We start from the raw sequence: 17,032 nt of genomic DNA, 5'->3' as shown, positions 1-17,032 counted from the left end.
CTTTGTTTGGAGGTGTGAGTACTGGCCTTCAAAGGTAAATGTTACTATGAAGCTGCACTGTTAATAGGGCTTTGTTGAGCAGAGAAGCAAACAGAAGATAAAAGGCCAGCTCTAAAGTTATGTTGCTGTTTCTTTCTCTGACAGAGACAGATTGCTTGTGTTTTGCACTGGACAAAGGTCCTCTTGATAAGTGTTTACTGTAGCGTAGGCTTTTGAAAGCAACTTTGACAATTCTAGTATTTTTATCATGGACTCTGACAACTGTTTGCTGCATGAGTCATCAGTGCAAACTCTGAAATACTTCCTTCTCTAATCCAGCAGATGAAGCACACAGGCTAATAAATTTGCAGCATATGAGTTGAATAGGCATGAAAATAGACTGTGTATCCAAACGAAGGCTTTGATTTAAATTATCATTAGTATGTTTCATTATTATCTGTTTCCCGAGTTATCAAAAACCATAGTATTAAGGATTAATAGAATAGCTGTCATTCCTTAGAACATAATCTTTCTGTAACTGTGCCTAAAATCTTGATACGCTTTTTCTCCAAGTGAAAATTCATGAGTTCACATCAATAGAGTTCACCTTGAAATATCATTAGAAATTATGCAGGACATCTCTGATAAATACTCTCAAATTTATATAAACAAATCCTTAGGTTTAAATTGAAGACACTGAGCTTACTTTTTTTTTTTAATTTCTACTTAATTCACTTCTTTTCTAGTGTTTGCCGAAATGCAAAGATCCAGTGTACTTCAGTGACAATAAGAATGAAAAGTAAGTGACATTCTATAAAGTAAAATAAAATAAAAGCCATAATGCAACCTACAAACACAAACCTACACTTTGCATTTGAATTCATCACTTATTTGTTTTGCATATTTGTTTTTTCTCTTTATGTGAAACAGTTACACATTTTCACTTTGTTCTGTCTTCACTGAGCCTCTTTTTTTCATAAGAATAGGCACACCCTGAGATTTCTCAGTAACTACCACCTTTCACATATATTTCTTTTGCCTTTTCTTGATTCATATGAACCAACAATATACCTTTCAGACGCAACAGAATGTTCTTCTAACAAGATGTACTTTGACTGCAACACATCCCCAAAGTGGACTTCGCAAACGCCTGTACAACGTAGCTGTCATACTCGTCGAACTGATCATGTATGTATTTTCTCCGTGTTATGTTCCCTTTATTCTGTATTCTTTAAATGACAGTGCAACATAGAAAATGCAGTTGTAATAACAGCTTATTTCTCTTTGGTTTAGTTTTCCTTTCTTTTCTCCCCTATGATATTACTCTGTTGCCAATTTCATGATGATTCCCCTTACGTTTTCCCTCTCCATTTTCTTTTTATCGTGTCTTCAGTACAGTCATACCTCCCAAGTGAAATACGATTTGGGTTCTTAGACAATCAAAAAAGAAAAGAAAAACTTTAGAAACCTAGAAAGAAAAACCTTATAAAACTAATGAATATTAGGCGCTCTGGTTATAAATGCCGTTTTTACCAGAGTGCTTCTGAAGAAGTGGATGAAAAATGGAGTGATTTTTCCCAAAGTATATAATATCTCCTTATATTCTTTAGTTCCAGGCAGAGTGTGTCTCAGGCTGTGTGTGTCCTAAAGGTCTATTCGATGATGGGAAAGGGGGCTGTGTTCGGGAGAAGGACTGCCCATGCAGTCATAACAACCAGCAGTATTCTCCTGGAGAGAAGATAACAGTGGACTGCAACACCTGGTAAGTTACAATTTTGTACTCTCTTCTAGAATACGTTGTATGCAGTAAATTAGTAGTCATGTCTAGGCTTATGTACTACGGTGGCTGTAGTTGCAAGTATAAACCTATATTTTCAGGCATATTTTTTGCTATCTGAGGAAGTACAGATTGTGCTCAAAATATTGGGGTAGTAGATACCTCTGTTTTTAGTAGGCATTTCTTATTGGGAAAATGCACTCATTTTTTAAATATAAACGCTATCAGATCTAAAAAATGTAGCCGGCCAGAGTTAAAAATCATTTTATAGGCTTAAAAACAGGCTAAACTGTTGAAGTTGAGACTTAAGACATTGTAACACTGAAATGGGTATTGTGTACATTATCATGTTGTATGAGGTAGCTGCTTGGTTTGTTCTGCAGTTTTCCAAACAGCACGCTCTTGGTGAGACCTGAAAATTCAGCTCTTCTGCTCTCTTCTAGTACCTGCCAAAACGGAGATTGGAGCTGCACTAAAGATGTGTGCTATGGGACTTGTATCATATATGGAAGTGGCCATTATATCACCTTTGATGGAAAATTCTATGACTTTGATGGGAGTTGTGAATATGTGGCTACTCAGGTAATACTCATCAGGAGGGCTGAAATGACATTCTATTGCCTTGAAGATCTGCTTTCCTCTTTGGTTTTGTCATTCCTTGTGCCTGCCATCACTGTTCCTGTGCTGTTTACACATTCTGCCAGGATAAATACTGTATTTTCAGTGCAGGCAAGCTGTGTGAGTGGGCTTTTTTTGTGATAACAGTGGTCATAAATTGTATATAACAGGACTACTTTACGAGAGCTAACAGCTCATTATCAGTTGTGAAATAAATCAAAATTCTAAGTTTACAAAACAAAGATGTTTATATTTAAAGATATGTTCCTCATTTTGTTTTATTGTCCCCCTTGTTTTCAGGGTTTGCCACACACAAGACTGTATTAACTGTTTATATCTATGTAGAGATGTATGTGTTTATGTTCGTGTGTCTGTAAAAATATATGTGTGTAGGATTTCACACATGAAGCAGTGGTAACGATTTATACATTGTAGAAATTTAAATTATTGTAATTATTATTATATTGAACTAAAAAATTAAATATTCTACCTAATTTTCTTATGCTCATTTTTTCCTTTTCAATAGGATTTTTGTGGTGACAAAAATTCCAGTGGCTCGTTCAGTATCATCACAGAGAATGTCCCTTGTGGAACTACAGGAGTCACCTGCTCAAAGGCTATTAAAATTTTTCTAGGGGTGAGTAGTGATATGCAGTGCGTATATATCAGTATTCAAGTATTTCAAAAAAAGTGATGCTCCAAAGCCATGTCCCTAAAAGCAGCTATAACAAGTAAAGGTTAGAGGCCCTATCAGATTAATCTGTAAAGGTGTAGATTCTCAGGTACTGAAACCTCTCTCAAAGATGCTTACACCACTCTCTGTCATCTTGGAAAATCATCCCAGACTTTGAGCTATTAGTTTCAGAATGAGTTGTATTATTATGAGCGTCTCATATTTTATGTCATCATAAAAGTTAGTGTTACAATGTTTCTCTTTTTATGTTTCAGAAAACTGAACTGAAATTGGAGAACAAAGATTATAAAGAAATTCAGCGAGATCACGGTGATGATGTGAAATATTGGAACAGGACAGTAGGCCTCTACCTTGTTATTGAGGCCAGCAATGGTGTGATGCTTATCTGGGATAAGAAGACTACTGTTTTCATCAAGCTGACCCCTGATTACAAAGTTAGGACCTGTCTGTCTTTTTCTGAAGTAGTAGTATGAATAGATAAATGAGATAAGGAAACAAATGTTCTTTTAGTCTGACTCTGTGTTTAATTCCTATATCCTCTGCACATTGATGATTCGCTTGCATTATTACTATCACAGTTTGCAGAGGTGCTGTTGGAGTTCCTTGGTCCATCACAATGCATTACAGAGGATGCATAGCGTATGATTGCAACAAAGCCAGACATGTAAGGCATTCTGAGTTTGTGAATATTAACAGCCAAACATCCAAAGTAATTTAGGGGATACTGCATGGAATCTCAGCCCTGAGTTAAAATCAAACTCTCTATGCAATGTATGGAGATGGTTCTGATTTCTGAAACCCAGCATACTGAATTATAGAGTACTGAATTCACTGGGCTGAATGAGGAGGTGTGGGGTTATATAAACAGGGACATAGTGTTGCTTGAGGGGGCTGATGTGCCTTAAATAGCACTACCAAAAATTCACTATTGTGAGTAAACTGGTAAATTCTTTCTTTCAAGAAAAATGAGTCCCTGTCATTTTTTTTTCCATGGATGAAGAAATGGTGCTCATTATGTTAAAAACTTTTAATAAAACCAGTTTTAAGCAGAACGAAATTCCCTCAGGCTTATATTAATAGCTGAGTTATGGTAAATTGAGAAGAATGGGAAATAAATTAATTCTTCTTGGCTGAAAGAGACTTATCCACTCTTTAGTGCTCTAAGTTGGATCAAGGGCTGCCACAGAGACATGGAAATATACTGAGTATAATTGGTTTCAAGGAGGGAAGACATGGCAGCTGAATACACAGACAGATAAAGGTTTAATTTCTGTACAAATGATTTGCAAGTAAAGATGAAAATACAGCATTTACACAAAGAGTCAGTTGTCCTTTCTAATGTCAATGTTTTGTTCTTTAGTGGAGTCTGTTTCCCACTTCCATATTTAAAAGCTGTGCATATGTTAATTTCCTTTTCCAGGGCAAAGTGTGTGGTCTGTGTGGCAACTTTGATGACAAGTCTAACAATGACTTTACAACAAGGAATGGGCTGCAGGAGACTAATGCTCTGAAGTTTGGGAATTCCTGGAAACAGTCTTTCGTGTGCCCAGATGTCACAGAAGAGATCAAGCCCTGTGATGTGAAACCACATCGGAAGTCCTGGGCAGAAAAAGAATGCAATATCATCCGGAGTCCAGTCTTTAAAATTTGTCACTCCAAGGTTTGTAGAGGGCAGTAAGTGATGGGACAGCACACTGCATTTCGGTTAGTGCAGAAGCAGAGAGATCATCAGAAATGAATGAAAAGATCAGTAAATAGACTGATTTTCTTTTAATTCTTTGGTACAGCTACAGGTATCAGCACATTTCAGTTAGCCTTAGTCAAAATAGTTTAATATCTGTGGCAATGGGACTTGTAGTGGTGTCAGCCCTGGCTGCACAAACCCATGTTCATCACCACAGTTTCACTGCTACTGCTGTGTAAGCTAGGTTCAAAAATCTAGCGTGAATAGGTCTGTGTGTGCTGCAGTTGCACCGTATCTTTTGAGATGTCAATACCGCAAGTTCTGAAAGGCCTCAGACCCCTCTTCTGACAGAAATGCATACTGTACTTGAAAGGTGGCTGTTGAAGAGACCACTGCTCTCTGTAATATTCAGCCCACAGAAGGGATGTTCTTGGAAACCACTGACATCACACAGTTTAGGCAGGGTTAGCTGCTAGTACTGTGCCTCCAAATTACCATAGCATACCCTATGTCAGGCCCACCGCTTCCAGAGGACAGTGCACAGAGAGCACTCCTCTCTATTTCTTGTCTCTTTTGTGAAATATGGTAATATTAGCAACAGTTTGTTCTTAACTGACAGTGGAAAAGTCACAAAGAACTATCAATGTAATTAACTTAATATGTGTTTCTATGTTGATTCCTTCACTGGCTAAAATCCAGTCTAAGTTTCTCCTCTTGCAGTGCCAAGCAAAAAAGTGGAAATTTTTTGCTAATGTGCTATTGGATAAACTCCAAAAACTGGCAAGCACAAAATTCTCTGCTTCATATTGGCTATGAAGTGCAGCCTTTCTGATATTGCTCACCACTTGGTTGGCAAAGCTTGCTGGGAGATAAGACTTCATTTGGTAATTCTTAGAAACATTCTCATTCCTGCCCAGCTCAATTCCCATATCTCAAGAGATATCTCAAGCTTACTAGTTTGAAAACTAATTTGGAGATGGACTGGGGCATCATTTCTTTCCCCAACAGGTGGACCCAGCTCCGTTCTATGAAGCTTGTGTTCATGATGCCTGCTCTTGTGACAGTGGTGGAGATTGTGAGTGCTTCTGTTCTGCAGTTGCTGCATATGCTCAAGAATGTACCAAGGCTCAGGCCTGTGTTTTCTGGAGAACTCCTGATATATGCCGTGAGTAACAGTTAAACACAACTGTATCTTTCTGTCTGCTGTCAGAAAGCCTATCACCTCATTGCCCTCTACAGCTACCTGAAAGGAGGTTGTAGAGAGGTGGGTGTTGGCCTCCTCTCCCAAGTAAATAGTGACAGGACCAGAGGAAATGGTCTGAAGTTGTGGCAGGGGAGGTTTAGATTAGATATTAGGAAGAATTACTTTACAGAAAGAGTGGTCAGGCACTGGAACAGCCTGCCCAGGGAGGTGGTTGAGTCACCATCCCTAGAGGTGTTTAAGAAACGTCTAGATGTGGCACTTCAGGGCATGCTCTAGTGGCAGAGATTGTAGGTTGTTTGGTTGGACTCGATGATCTCAAAGGTCCTTTCCAACCATGAAGATTCTGTGATCAAATAAATCATTAATACTGTCACTGCAAGGTTATGCTAGCTGTGCAATGCGATTTATTTTTGCAGTATATTGGGGAACGGACAGAACTAGTAAATTTGTATATTTCAATTGTCTTTTATTCAGCCTAGCTTCTCTGTTTCCTTTTCCTCCTTCTTTTTCCTTTTCCTTTTTCTTCTTCTTTCTCTCCTGTCTTCTTTCTCTCTTTTTTTTTTTTTTTGTATTAAGGCTAGGTTTGAAGACGTCCCTCCCTTTTGCTTGGTAATTGATGAACTGCAACTGCTGTTATCTTTTGCTTCTCTCTCATTTTTTCAAATTATTCAGAATTTGATTATAGCAAAAATATACAGAAGTATTCCTGTGTAGATGAACCTAATCAGAATTGAGTATATTAAGCAGTGTCCGTTAGTGGTGCTCATGCTCATACCAGTACATCATAAAATAATGTAAAATAATATTTAAATTAATATTTCCCCAAAAAGTGCTCAAAACAAAATTTTGAGATTCTAAGTGGCAGAAGTGTAAATTTTTTTTAATTTTTAAAAATTCATTCTGTTTCATACTTAAGGCTATTTGTAGTTTTTAAGTGTAAGAAGTCAGTGAAACAGAACTTAGACGTTTCGGTCAGCTCAGATACATAAGCTTATAAAAGCTCCTTCCTCTGTCTTTAGTCATCTAATCTGAATTCTGTTTTAAGTTGTGTTGATAATGTCTTATATGCTTCATCTTAGCTTGCTGGAGGTGACTCAGCCCATGTGATACAGCAAGGTAGAACTATTTTGAATATACTGCAGGAAGTTTTAGGAGTTTGCTAGTAGCTAGATACAAAAAATACTCTCAGAAATTTACCTTTAATTTTAAATTAAAATCAACATTATTTTTTTTTGTCATTTGAATCAAACATTTTTACCCTGCAGCTTGACTGTTTAATATGAAAATCTTGGACCCCAGAGTTTTGACCCTAAATTTTGATGTACCCTATATATAGTATAGTATAGTATAGTATCAAATCACAGAATCACAGAATGGTAGGGGTTGGAAGGCACCTCGGGCGGTCATCTAGTCCAACCCCCCTGACAGAGCAGGGTCACCTAGGACAGGTTGCCCTGGAACGCGTCCAGGCGGATTTTGAATTTCCCCAGAGATGGAGACTCCACAACCCCTCTGGGCAGGCTATTCCAGTGCTCTCCCACCCTCAAAGTAAAGAAGTTCCTCCTCATGTTTAGGTGGAACTTCCTACATTCAAGTTTGTGCCCATTACCTCTTGTCCTGTCACTGGGCACCACTGAAAAGAGCCTGGCCCCATCCTCCTGACACCCACCCTTTAAGCATTTATAAGTGTTGATAAGGTCCCCCCTCAGTCGTCTTTTTTCCAGACTGAAGAGACCCAAATCCCTCAGTCTTTCTTCATAAGAGAGGTGTTCCAGTCCCCTAATCGTCTTGGTAGCCCTTTGCTGTACCCTCTCCAGCAGTTCCCTGTCCCTCTTGAACTGGGGAGCCCAGAACTGGAGACAGCACTCCAGGTGCGGCCCCACCAAGGCAGAGTAGAGGGGGAGGATGACCTCCCTCGACCTGCTGGCCACACTCTTCCTGATACACCCCAGGCTGCCATTGGCCTTCTTGGCCACGAGGGCACATTGCTGGCTCGTGGTCATCCTGTTGTCCACCAGGACTCCCAGGTCTCTTTCCACTGAGCTGCTCTCCAGCAGGTCAGCCCTCAACCTGTACTGGTGCATGGGGTTATTCCTCCCCAGGTGCAGCACCCTACGCTTGCCCGTATTGAATTTCATAAGGTTCCTCTTTGCCCAGCTCTCCAGCCTGTCCAGGTCTCTGTATGGCAGCACAGCCTTCCGGTGTGTCAGCCACCCCCCCCAGCTTTGTGTCATCGGCGAACTTGCTGAGGGTGCACTCTATCCCTTCATCCAGGTCATTGATGAATATATTGAAGAGGACTGGACCCAGTACTGACCCCTGGGGAACACCACTCGTCACTGACCTCCAACTAGACTCTGTGCCCCTAATCCCAACACTCTGAGCTCTGTCTTTCAACCAGTTTACAATCCACCCCACTGGCCATTCATCCAACCCACACTTTCTAAGCTTCCTTATGAGGATGATGTGGGAGACTGTCGAACGCCTTGCTGAAGTATAGTATAGTGTAGTGGAATATAGTATAGTAGAAGAAAGTCCAGGTCCTGCACCTCAAGAGAAATTTTTCTGGCTTAACACGTAGATTCATTTAGCTTGTACCTTTAAAGACCTGATCAGAACTGCATTCTCGCAACCATGTTTTTAATCAGCTTCTCTTTTTCTCTCATCAGCAATATTTTGTGACTACTACAACCCTCGTAATGAGTGTGACTGGCACTATGAGCCTTGTGGCAGTGATGTCATGACCTGCAGGATGATTAATCATGTCAGCACCAACTTTTCAGTACCATACCTGGAAGGTAATGCCATTTTTGTATTTTATTTCATGTAACTTTGTCCAGGTATCATTTCATGAATATGGAATAGTCGGTCAGCTTGACAAGGTATTCCTAAATCTGCTATGTTGAATTTGTCTCCAGTCTTACATAAATGTTTCCTATAATGTAGTTTATTCTTTATTAACATCAGTGGGTGATAGTTACATTGCGGTCAGCCATAAAGCTAGGTCTCTGCTTGGATAATATCCTGAAATATGCAAGATGATTACACCATTGTTATTTTGCATCCCATCCCAGGGCATTTAAAGAGAAAGAAAACTTTTTACATGGTAAAGAAGCAACTTACTGATAGTTGCAGTATTTTAACCTTGTCATTCTTTATGCATGAGATCCATTTTGGCTTTATTAGATTAATGTGCAGCTTTGTCCTATCTTTACAATTAAAAATATCTTTGATATCAGACACACTGATGCCACTATATATTGGACTCTTAACAAAGACCACAAGATGTTGTTGGAGGGCTACTGGGAGCTACCTCTATTTTTAGTGTATTTCATTTGTAGTTTTTGTTTAGGCTTTAAGACCAAGATGTGAGAATAAAACAGATTATTCTGCATTCCATCCCACTTGGAGGATGCACAAGCCATTTAAATCCCATTGAACCCCTCAAAGTTTGTAGAAATATGATACTAGTAGTTGGAAATCCTTGTGCTTGATAACTGAAAAGGAATTTCACATTATGGGGACTGCAATGGCTAAGAATGTGAATGACTTTATCTTCTGGTTTACCATGTGATAAAGTTGGAGAAAGCAGACATATTTTTGGCCACACAGTCTTTTTCGTCTGGTCTGGAAGCAGTTATCCTCACTTTAGGGATTGGAAAGAACCGTCCAGTGTTTGGCTGCTATTTTAATTCCTTGAACTGCTGGTAACAAAACAAAAAACCACACAACTCCCTAAGTAAATTAATAAAAAAACCCCAAACAAACTAAGTCTGTGTGTTAAAATAGATTGTTGTTGACAGTTAGAAAGATTTGGAAAGTGTCAGAAGGCAGATTATTATATATCTGATTATCTTTCTAAATTATTTTTGGTTTTCATCTTCAGTGGAAATATAGAGCACGCTTACTTTTGTTAGGGCATCTTTAGTACAGCATGGCAGCGTGAAGTGACTTTTAAGTACCAGTTAATTACATGGTCATTCAGTTTATAGGCTATTTAGAACTCTAGTACAGTATAAAGAGAACATTATGTAATTAAGAATTGGATTTTATGAGATTTTATTTGTAAGGAGGACACAGTAATTTTTTAAAAGTGCATTTACATGAAAAATACAATGAGAATCGACAGATGATTAAAACCTTGCAGGTGGGGTTTGGGTCACTGGCCAAGGGTACAGAAAAGTGCGGATACATTATCTGTTTGGGATAGAGATATCTTGTCTATTAAAGGCACATAAACAAGGTCTAGTGTTCCAATAAATGTAGTGAAAATACTGTTTGTTAATAAATCCACTCCCATATTCTTCACAAGAGTGTTATTGATATAGTGATCATGTTTCAAAATCTGTAGAAAAATTGGGACGTTTCTTTCTCTTAAAATTAGTAGCTGCCCATAGAAATGAATATAAATTAGGGGTTTCTCCAAGATCTTAAAATAGGCAAAAACAACTTCCCTAGTTTTCATGACTAAACTCTTATTTAATACTCCTCACCCCAGTATTATCAATGAGAATTGTTTGATTTCAGTCTTTTGGAAAGACTAATTGTGCAAGGATTAATTTGAATTGGAAATTTTCTGTTTCTTTCACTATGCTTGATTCAATGAGAATCATTTACCTTCAGAAGGTCATTGAGTTAACTCTTTATACTTTTTCTTCATCCTTTATACTGTTTTGCTTGTCATCAACAGGTTGCTACCCCAGATGCCCCGAGGACAAACCTGTTTATAATGAAGAAACAAAGGAATGTGTGCATGGAGATGAATGTGGGTGTTACGTCAATGGAACTTATTATCCTCCTGGAAACGAAATACCCACGAAAGAGAACTGTACACAATGGTACATAAAAAATGCAAAAACATTTGCAGTAATTCAGTAAAGAATTTATGTATGCTGAGCCCCTCATTTACTTTACTAGGCCTCAGGCAAATAGAAATGCAACTTCAACTGAAGAGTTGGTATATTCCAGCATTTATCTATACAAATCAGAGGAACCAATGCCGTTTATTCTGATTGAGACTTAAACTCAAAAAATGCTGCGCTTACAATACATATAGATTCTAAACTTTTCATTCAGAATTTTCCAAACCCATAATAATCCAGATTTCAGATTGCTAGTGTCATTATAATAAGTGTATTAACAAATTCATTAAATATACTCTTCAAAGATATAATAGCATGAAACCTGGGTATGTCTCTAGAACAACTTTTTGATTCTCATGGCTCTTTGGGAAGAGAGGGGCTACTCTGCCTTGCATTCTCACTTAAAACTGGGTTTTCAAAATCACTGTAATCTGAAATGATCTGTACTAGCCCTGAAAGAGATAACTGAGTCCTAACTGCTCATTCCTAGAGCCTTACTAATGATAGCACTGACATCTATGACTCCACATGGTGACCAGAGACACAAACCCCTGATCTTGCTAAAAGTTCACTGCTCTGAAAAACAGTTGTTATTATTGCGCTCTTGCAACTTGCAACACAAAGCAGTTCATTATAGTTTTAAGATCTTGTATTTAAAGAGTGAAAGCAATGACTTAGTTTGAATGAAATAATGATAGGCAATACTGGGAAATATTACACCCAGAAAAATATCCAGTAGTATGAATGAAGATCAAGTGACAAATTTCCATGTTTCTGTGCTCTTGACATCTGCAACATTTTAATTTTTGAAAATTTTGCTTTTAGTGAATGTGGCCCCGCAGGATCCATAGAGTGCAAACCACTGCCAGGTAAATAAAGTTTGTGTTTTTCTGCAAATAAAAATAAAAAAATGCATAGAACTGCTCTGTCTGTCTCTGCAAAAGACTTATATTTGGAATTTGGAATTATTCTTTCCAGTGCAAGTCAAAGTTGTGGCCAAAGAATACTGGGCAGCACTTTTGTTGAACCTTGCTGTTAGTTCAGCCTTTTTCTCCCGTCCTGTTATTCTTTCTCCTTGTATCCAAACTAATGGACTTCACTACAAGAGTTTGCACTTCCAGAGCATGTAGTATTATAGAAAAGTGTCAGATCGTAAACTGCAGTTGTTATTTCTCTCAGAACATTTTAAACCTGGTTTGTAAGTCTGTTCTTCCAAACATTTTTTGCAGGACTTTATTAAATGTGTTTCAGTTATCCTCTAAATATAATGATAAATTAGTGCAATGTATAAGATCTATGCTTCAGGTATAGATCTGAAAGGAGCATGCATGAATCATGTAAATTCTTAATTGCCCATAAGTATTTTGCCTTTGTCTCTTACCTGGTAGTAGAAAAATTGCACAGTAAAGCTCTTTCTTGTAGGGTGTCCTTGTGTCATCAATGGAACGAGATATGAAGTGAATCAAACTGTGGCACATATAAAGGATGGCGACATATGTAAAAACTACATTTGTGCAGAAAATGGTTCTATAGTTGAAATTACTTATCCGTGTCCGACATCTGCTTCACCTACAACCATTTCAACCTTCTCCCCTGTTATTACTCTTACCGCCACAGGTAAATCTTCAACAGAGTTGTGCACCTAAAAAATATTTTCTTTAAGGAAAATACTTTAAAGATAGAATGTACAAGTATATGGGCTTATAGTTGACACAGATAGAGCAATGCTTATGAATAGTTTTATCACACTGCACTAAGAAAGATTTTTAAAACTTTGAGTTGATTTACTTCTCATGGAAGAAATTGTAACTATAAACGTACAGGGTGCCTTCCTAATCCTGAAAAACATGTTAGCATTTCAATATTCTGCTGCGATAGTAGGAATTGTCTCAGTAGTCTCAACAAAAAAATATAATTAGGGTATTTAAAACTGCCATTCTGTTTTTTCTAAATCATGCAGATGATGGAATAATCTTTTTTTTCTATTTATTTCAGTTACCAGTACAAGCACTCCAGTATCTACAAGTAAGTTTTAAATAGAAAAGTAAGTTGTTAAAAAATGTCAAAGGAGCATTTAAAGGAAGAGCAAATTAAAGATGGCCACTACAGAAGAACATATTTCAAACAAAAATTAATAATTTCTAAAAATTGCAATAGTGTGATAGCAGAAAGACCTTTAAAGGCTTCAGCTTGGTGATTTTATTTTGATGTAAAACTTCCTGTTGAAAAACCTGGTAATATAGAACCAATTTTAGAATGTTTTTCTCTTGGAAAAATGACAAGCTGCAGTGCATTGCTCTAGTCCTTAACGGAATTGAATACAAAATTAATATTCTCAGAATGTTCTCCATAAGCTCAGATGCTGAATCTCTGTCTTTTCTTGCAGCTCCATGCAGTAATTTCATCTGTGATTGGACTGAATGGTTTGATGTTAGTAATCCTGAAAAAGATGGCGGTGACTATGAAACCTATGATGCAATAAGACAACACGGAAACAAAATATGTCAAACTCCTGAAAAAATTGAATGCAGGGCTAAAGATAGTCCTCATCTGAGTTTAGAGGAACTTGGCCAGAAAGTAGAGTGTAATGTTACGTATGGACTAATCTGTAGAAATGAGGAGCAAGATCCAACTATGTGGGAACTTTGCTATAATTACGAAATCAGGGTAAACTGTTGTGAGGAGCATAAAGTGCCTTGTGCAACTGAAAGTACACCGAGTCTAACACCAACAGCAACTTCAACCACCACCAGCACGACAATACCTATTACCACTACAACCAGGCAGACAACATCAATTATCACCACGCCCATACCTACCCCAACCATCACAAGACAACCGCCACCATCAGTCACCACCCCAGTAATGTCAACTTCTTCAGGTATTTAGCAGACCAGTACTCTCTGCCCTTGCGTTGCCATAGGAGAAATAGGAGCTACTTAAGGCTTGTCATCTCCATAGCAGATACTGAGCTGGCAGCAAGTCTTACTTATGCTGATTGGGAGCTCTATCCTTCTGCTGGAGATAAAATTCCCAGAAGGACCCATTGTGTGAGATTAGAGTACCTTGAATTAGAGTACCATCATTTTAGGCGTAGTTTAGGTGGGGCTGTGCAGAATTTCTTCTCTTTTTCCTCCTGCCTTACCTCTGTCAGTGCTAACGCTTGCCTGTGGGTATACATCTAGGAAGGAAGCCCTGGCAGAATTACAGAAATAGTTTCACTCTGCAGGTTGCCAGTTGCTGCGAACTGTGGTCTCTGGTTGCTGAGATCCACAAGAATTCTTTGAACTTCTTCATCAGACTGATATTGCACAAGGGGGAAATTACATGACAATCGGGCACAAACAAATTACTCTGCATACTTCCATCCGCTTCCTCTCTCAGTTCTCACTCCATGAGAGAATGAGGTGTTCTAAGTAATAAGGCCAGGACAGAAAGCCTCCTCATGTCATACCCGTTGGTGGGTATTTTCGATTTAGTGAGAAAGCATATTATAGCAACATCCCTAGCCTCTTTGCTAGAAAAGTATTGTCGAGACCCTGTCTGTGCAGTGATTTGGAACTGCTTTCTGTAACCGGAAAGGAAGGCCTAGTGATATAGGACTTTACTGTGTTAAGAGTGGGAGAACGCAATAATTGGTGGCAGCTGTCTAACATGTAACTTCTATTCAGTACATATTGTGTCCCACTCATGCATATTGCAACTTTGTCTGCTTTCTTTGTCCCTGTTGTTTCTAACAGCCACACCTTTGTCCACAGTGAGGACAGTGTCCTCCCCACATGTATCAACAACTGTCCCCACGCCAACGCCATCAGGACCTTCCAGCAGCACCACCACGATGTCCCCCAGCAGCACCACCAGCAGCACCCCAGGCACAACAACGACTGTTACTGGCACACCAACACCCACCCCGACTACTATAAGCACATCCATAACCACTTCAACATTCACCGTCACCCCATCACTGACACCTTCACCCGCAATACCTGAAGGTACTTTGGTCTGTGCTCTCGTGTGTTGCCTTGCTGTAGGAGAAATGAAGGTCCATGGGCACCTCAGCTTGTGCCTTCTGTATGGGATCAGGGGCGGGAGTAATTGTTGTGCGTTCCCTGAAGCGGCCGGTGCCCAAAGCTAGCGCTTGTGCTGTCTGTTTCAGAAGTGAGGAGGGTACTGGGTAGAAGGTGTTGTGTTCCCTGACTCAGCAGGGCTCCGAGGAGGTTTTTCATCCTGGTTCCTCTGCCGGTCTTAGGCAGATACCGAAGTGATGGGAAATCTTGCTTTTGCTGCTGTTGGACCTCGTCCTTCAGCTGGAGAGAATGTACTCAGCGTGACCTGTTTTGTGCGACGGTAGTGGGGCTTGGGTTTGTGGCAGTGCCATTTCAGGTGGTGTTTGGGCGCAGCTGTGCAGATTTTCTTCCCTTTCTTCTCTGGCGTTGCCTCTCTGGCATCACTGCCACTGACCTGCAGTTCTGGCTGTAGGAAGCTTCGAAGGTTTTCCCCTGGCAGGGTCTGTGCAAAGGTTTCAGACTACGTGTTGGCCCTTGGGATGTGCCAAGGCTGTGGGCAGCCAGGTTCTCCCAGCATTCCCATGAGCGTTGTTGTCCATCCTACCCTGCACTGCTGGGAAGCAAGCTGACATTTGGGCAGCAATGTGAGACCCCCTAATGGCCCAGTGAATCTGCCAATGTGACAGTACGCCGCCCGTTCCTGTATTTCCTTCTGAACATGTAGGAGTTTGCCTTTCCTCACGCAAATGAGAACTAATTTTAGTCGAAGGACTGTCCGTGTGGACTGTGTGGGTAGCAGCAGTGTATCTTACTTCCTCCTATCCTCCAGCATTATGACTGCACTCTTATTATGCGCGCAGTGCTTCTCTGTCTACCATGTCTTACGTCATGCTGTAAAAGCACAAACAGATGGCTCTGAGGCTGGCCTCTGAGTATCGCGAACGGTTTATAAAATGCTAATCAAAACCTATTTTAAAGGAGCCTGCCTTAGGGCCCATGATGAAATCTGGCTTGGTCATGTGAGAGGGAAAAAGCAGAGACGTGAATTTGGGGTTCCTAGCATGCCAAAATAGCTTGTGGGTGAGTAGTCTTAGAGGCCTGGGAGTTAGGTATGGAACGCAGATTGCTGCAGCAGCTGCTCGATTTCAGTAGAATCAAATGGCTCTGAGCATAATCAATGCTGGTATGAACAGGCCACATGAAGCAGCAGAGGGAACGGTGGTCTATCCGTAGAACATAGCATGAGAGCAATACAGAATTAACCAAAGGTTTCACCAATCAACTCAATGAATTCCCCTGGATTTAGAACCGCTGAACTCTTCTGTGCAATGTAAAGTCTTTAACACTGCAGGCGGGTGTTCCATGCGTCCAACATTGATCGCTGATAAAGTCTTTACATCAATGTCTCCCACGCAAGACGTAGGAGACTTTTTTAGTTATTCCTCTGTTAGGCAAAAGCCATTACTAAAACAGGTTCTGCTTTATTGCCATCCAAGTACCCTATGCTTCAGTTTCTTGAATTCCATTTGCTTCTTAGAAAATGAAATGAGGTTAATAACAAATGCGATTTGCCTACTTAAAACAAAACACTCTGTTTTCTCCCTGTCTTGAAGAGGGTACAACGACTGAATCAGGAACATCGACAAAGACGAGTACTCCAGTTACTCCTTCGGCTACCCCGCTGCCAACAACCAGAACGACAGAAACGGAAAGTTCGGTGTCTACCACAGGCACCACAATCCAACAGTCAACACCATCGGTACCAACAAGCACAGTGACGGTCACCACCTCCGGAGTCACTGAAACAGGAACGACCAGCAAACCCACCACTTCGGGACCCACACCCTCAGGATCCACTCCCCGCAGCACCACAATAATAACAGAACCATCTACCCACGAGACCACTACCACCGGGACTAGCAGCCCTCCCACAGGATCACGGACCACCGCCATCAGCACCCCCACCAGCAGCACCCCGGGCACAACGACGACTGCTCCTGGCACACCAACACCCACCCCGACGACTACAAGCACATCCGTGCCCACACCAACATACACCACCTCCCTGCCATCTCCAACCACACCACCTGGAGGTACTTGTCTGGTCTGTGCTCTCATGTGTTGCCTTGCTGTAGGAGAAATGAAGGTCTGCGAGCACCTCAGCTTGTGCCTTCTGTATGGGATCAGGGGCGGGAGTAATTGTTGTG

At 40.2% G+C, this 17,032-nt stretch overlaps 1 protein-coding gene across 1 annotated transcript in view; it reads left to right on the top strand.

Moving 5' to 3' along the window:
- MUC2 (mucin 2, oligomeric mucus/gel-forming) overlaps window positions 1-17,032 on the top strand; it is a 65,610-nt gene that overhangs the window by 16,548 nt on the left and 32,030 nt on the right. Inside the window, exons 17-32 of the mRNA XM_054197883.1 lie at window positions 726-778; window positions 1,058-1,167; window positions 1,590-1,741; window positions 2,200-2,338; window positions 2,901-3,011; window positions 3,323-3,502; window positions 4,489-4,728; window positions 5,761-5,917; window positions 8,626-8,754; window positions 10,647-10,794; window positions 11,644-11,687; window positions 12,241-12,435; window positions 12,814-12,843; window positions 13,205-13,699; window positions 14,559-14,810; window positions 16,439-16,918. Of these exons, the coding sequence (XP_054053858.1) occupies window positions 726-778; window positions 1,058-1,167; window positions 1,590-1,741; window positions 2,200-2,338; window positions 2,901-3,011; window positions 3,323-3,502; window positions 4,489-4,728; window positions 5,761-5,917; window positions 8,626-8,754; window positions 10,647-10,794; window positions 11,644-11,687; window positions 12,241-12,435; window positions 12,814-12,843; window positions 13,205-13,699; window positions 14,559-14,810; window positions 16,439-16,918 (2,915 nt within the window). The remainder of the gene's footprint in view (window positions 1-725; window positions 779-1,057; window positions 1,168-1,589; window positions 1,742-2,199; window positions 2,339-2,900; window positions 3,012-3,322; window positions 3,503-4,488; window positions 4,729-5,760; window positions 5,918-8,625; window positions 8,755-10,646; window positions 10,795-11,643; window positions 11,688-12,240; window positions 12,436-12,813; window positions 12,844-13,204; window positions 13,700-14,558; window positions 14,811-16,438; window positions 16,919-17,032) is intronic.

This window comes from Rissa tridactyla, chromosome 4 (assembly GCF_028500815.1).
Source record: "Rissa tridactyla isolate bRisTri1 chromosome 4, bRisTri1.patW.cur.20221130, whole genome shotgun sequence".
NCBI classification, from domain to species: domain Eukaryota; kingdom Metazoa; phylum Chordata; class Aves; order Charadriiformes; family Laridae; genus Rissa; species Rissa tridactyla.
This window is presented reverse-complemented; position numbering and strand designations above follow the sequence as displayed.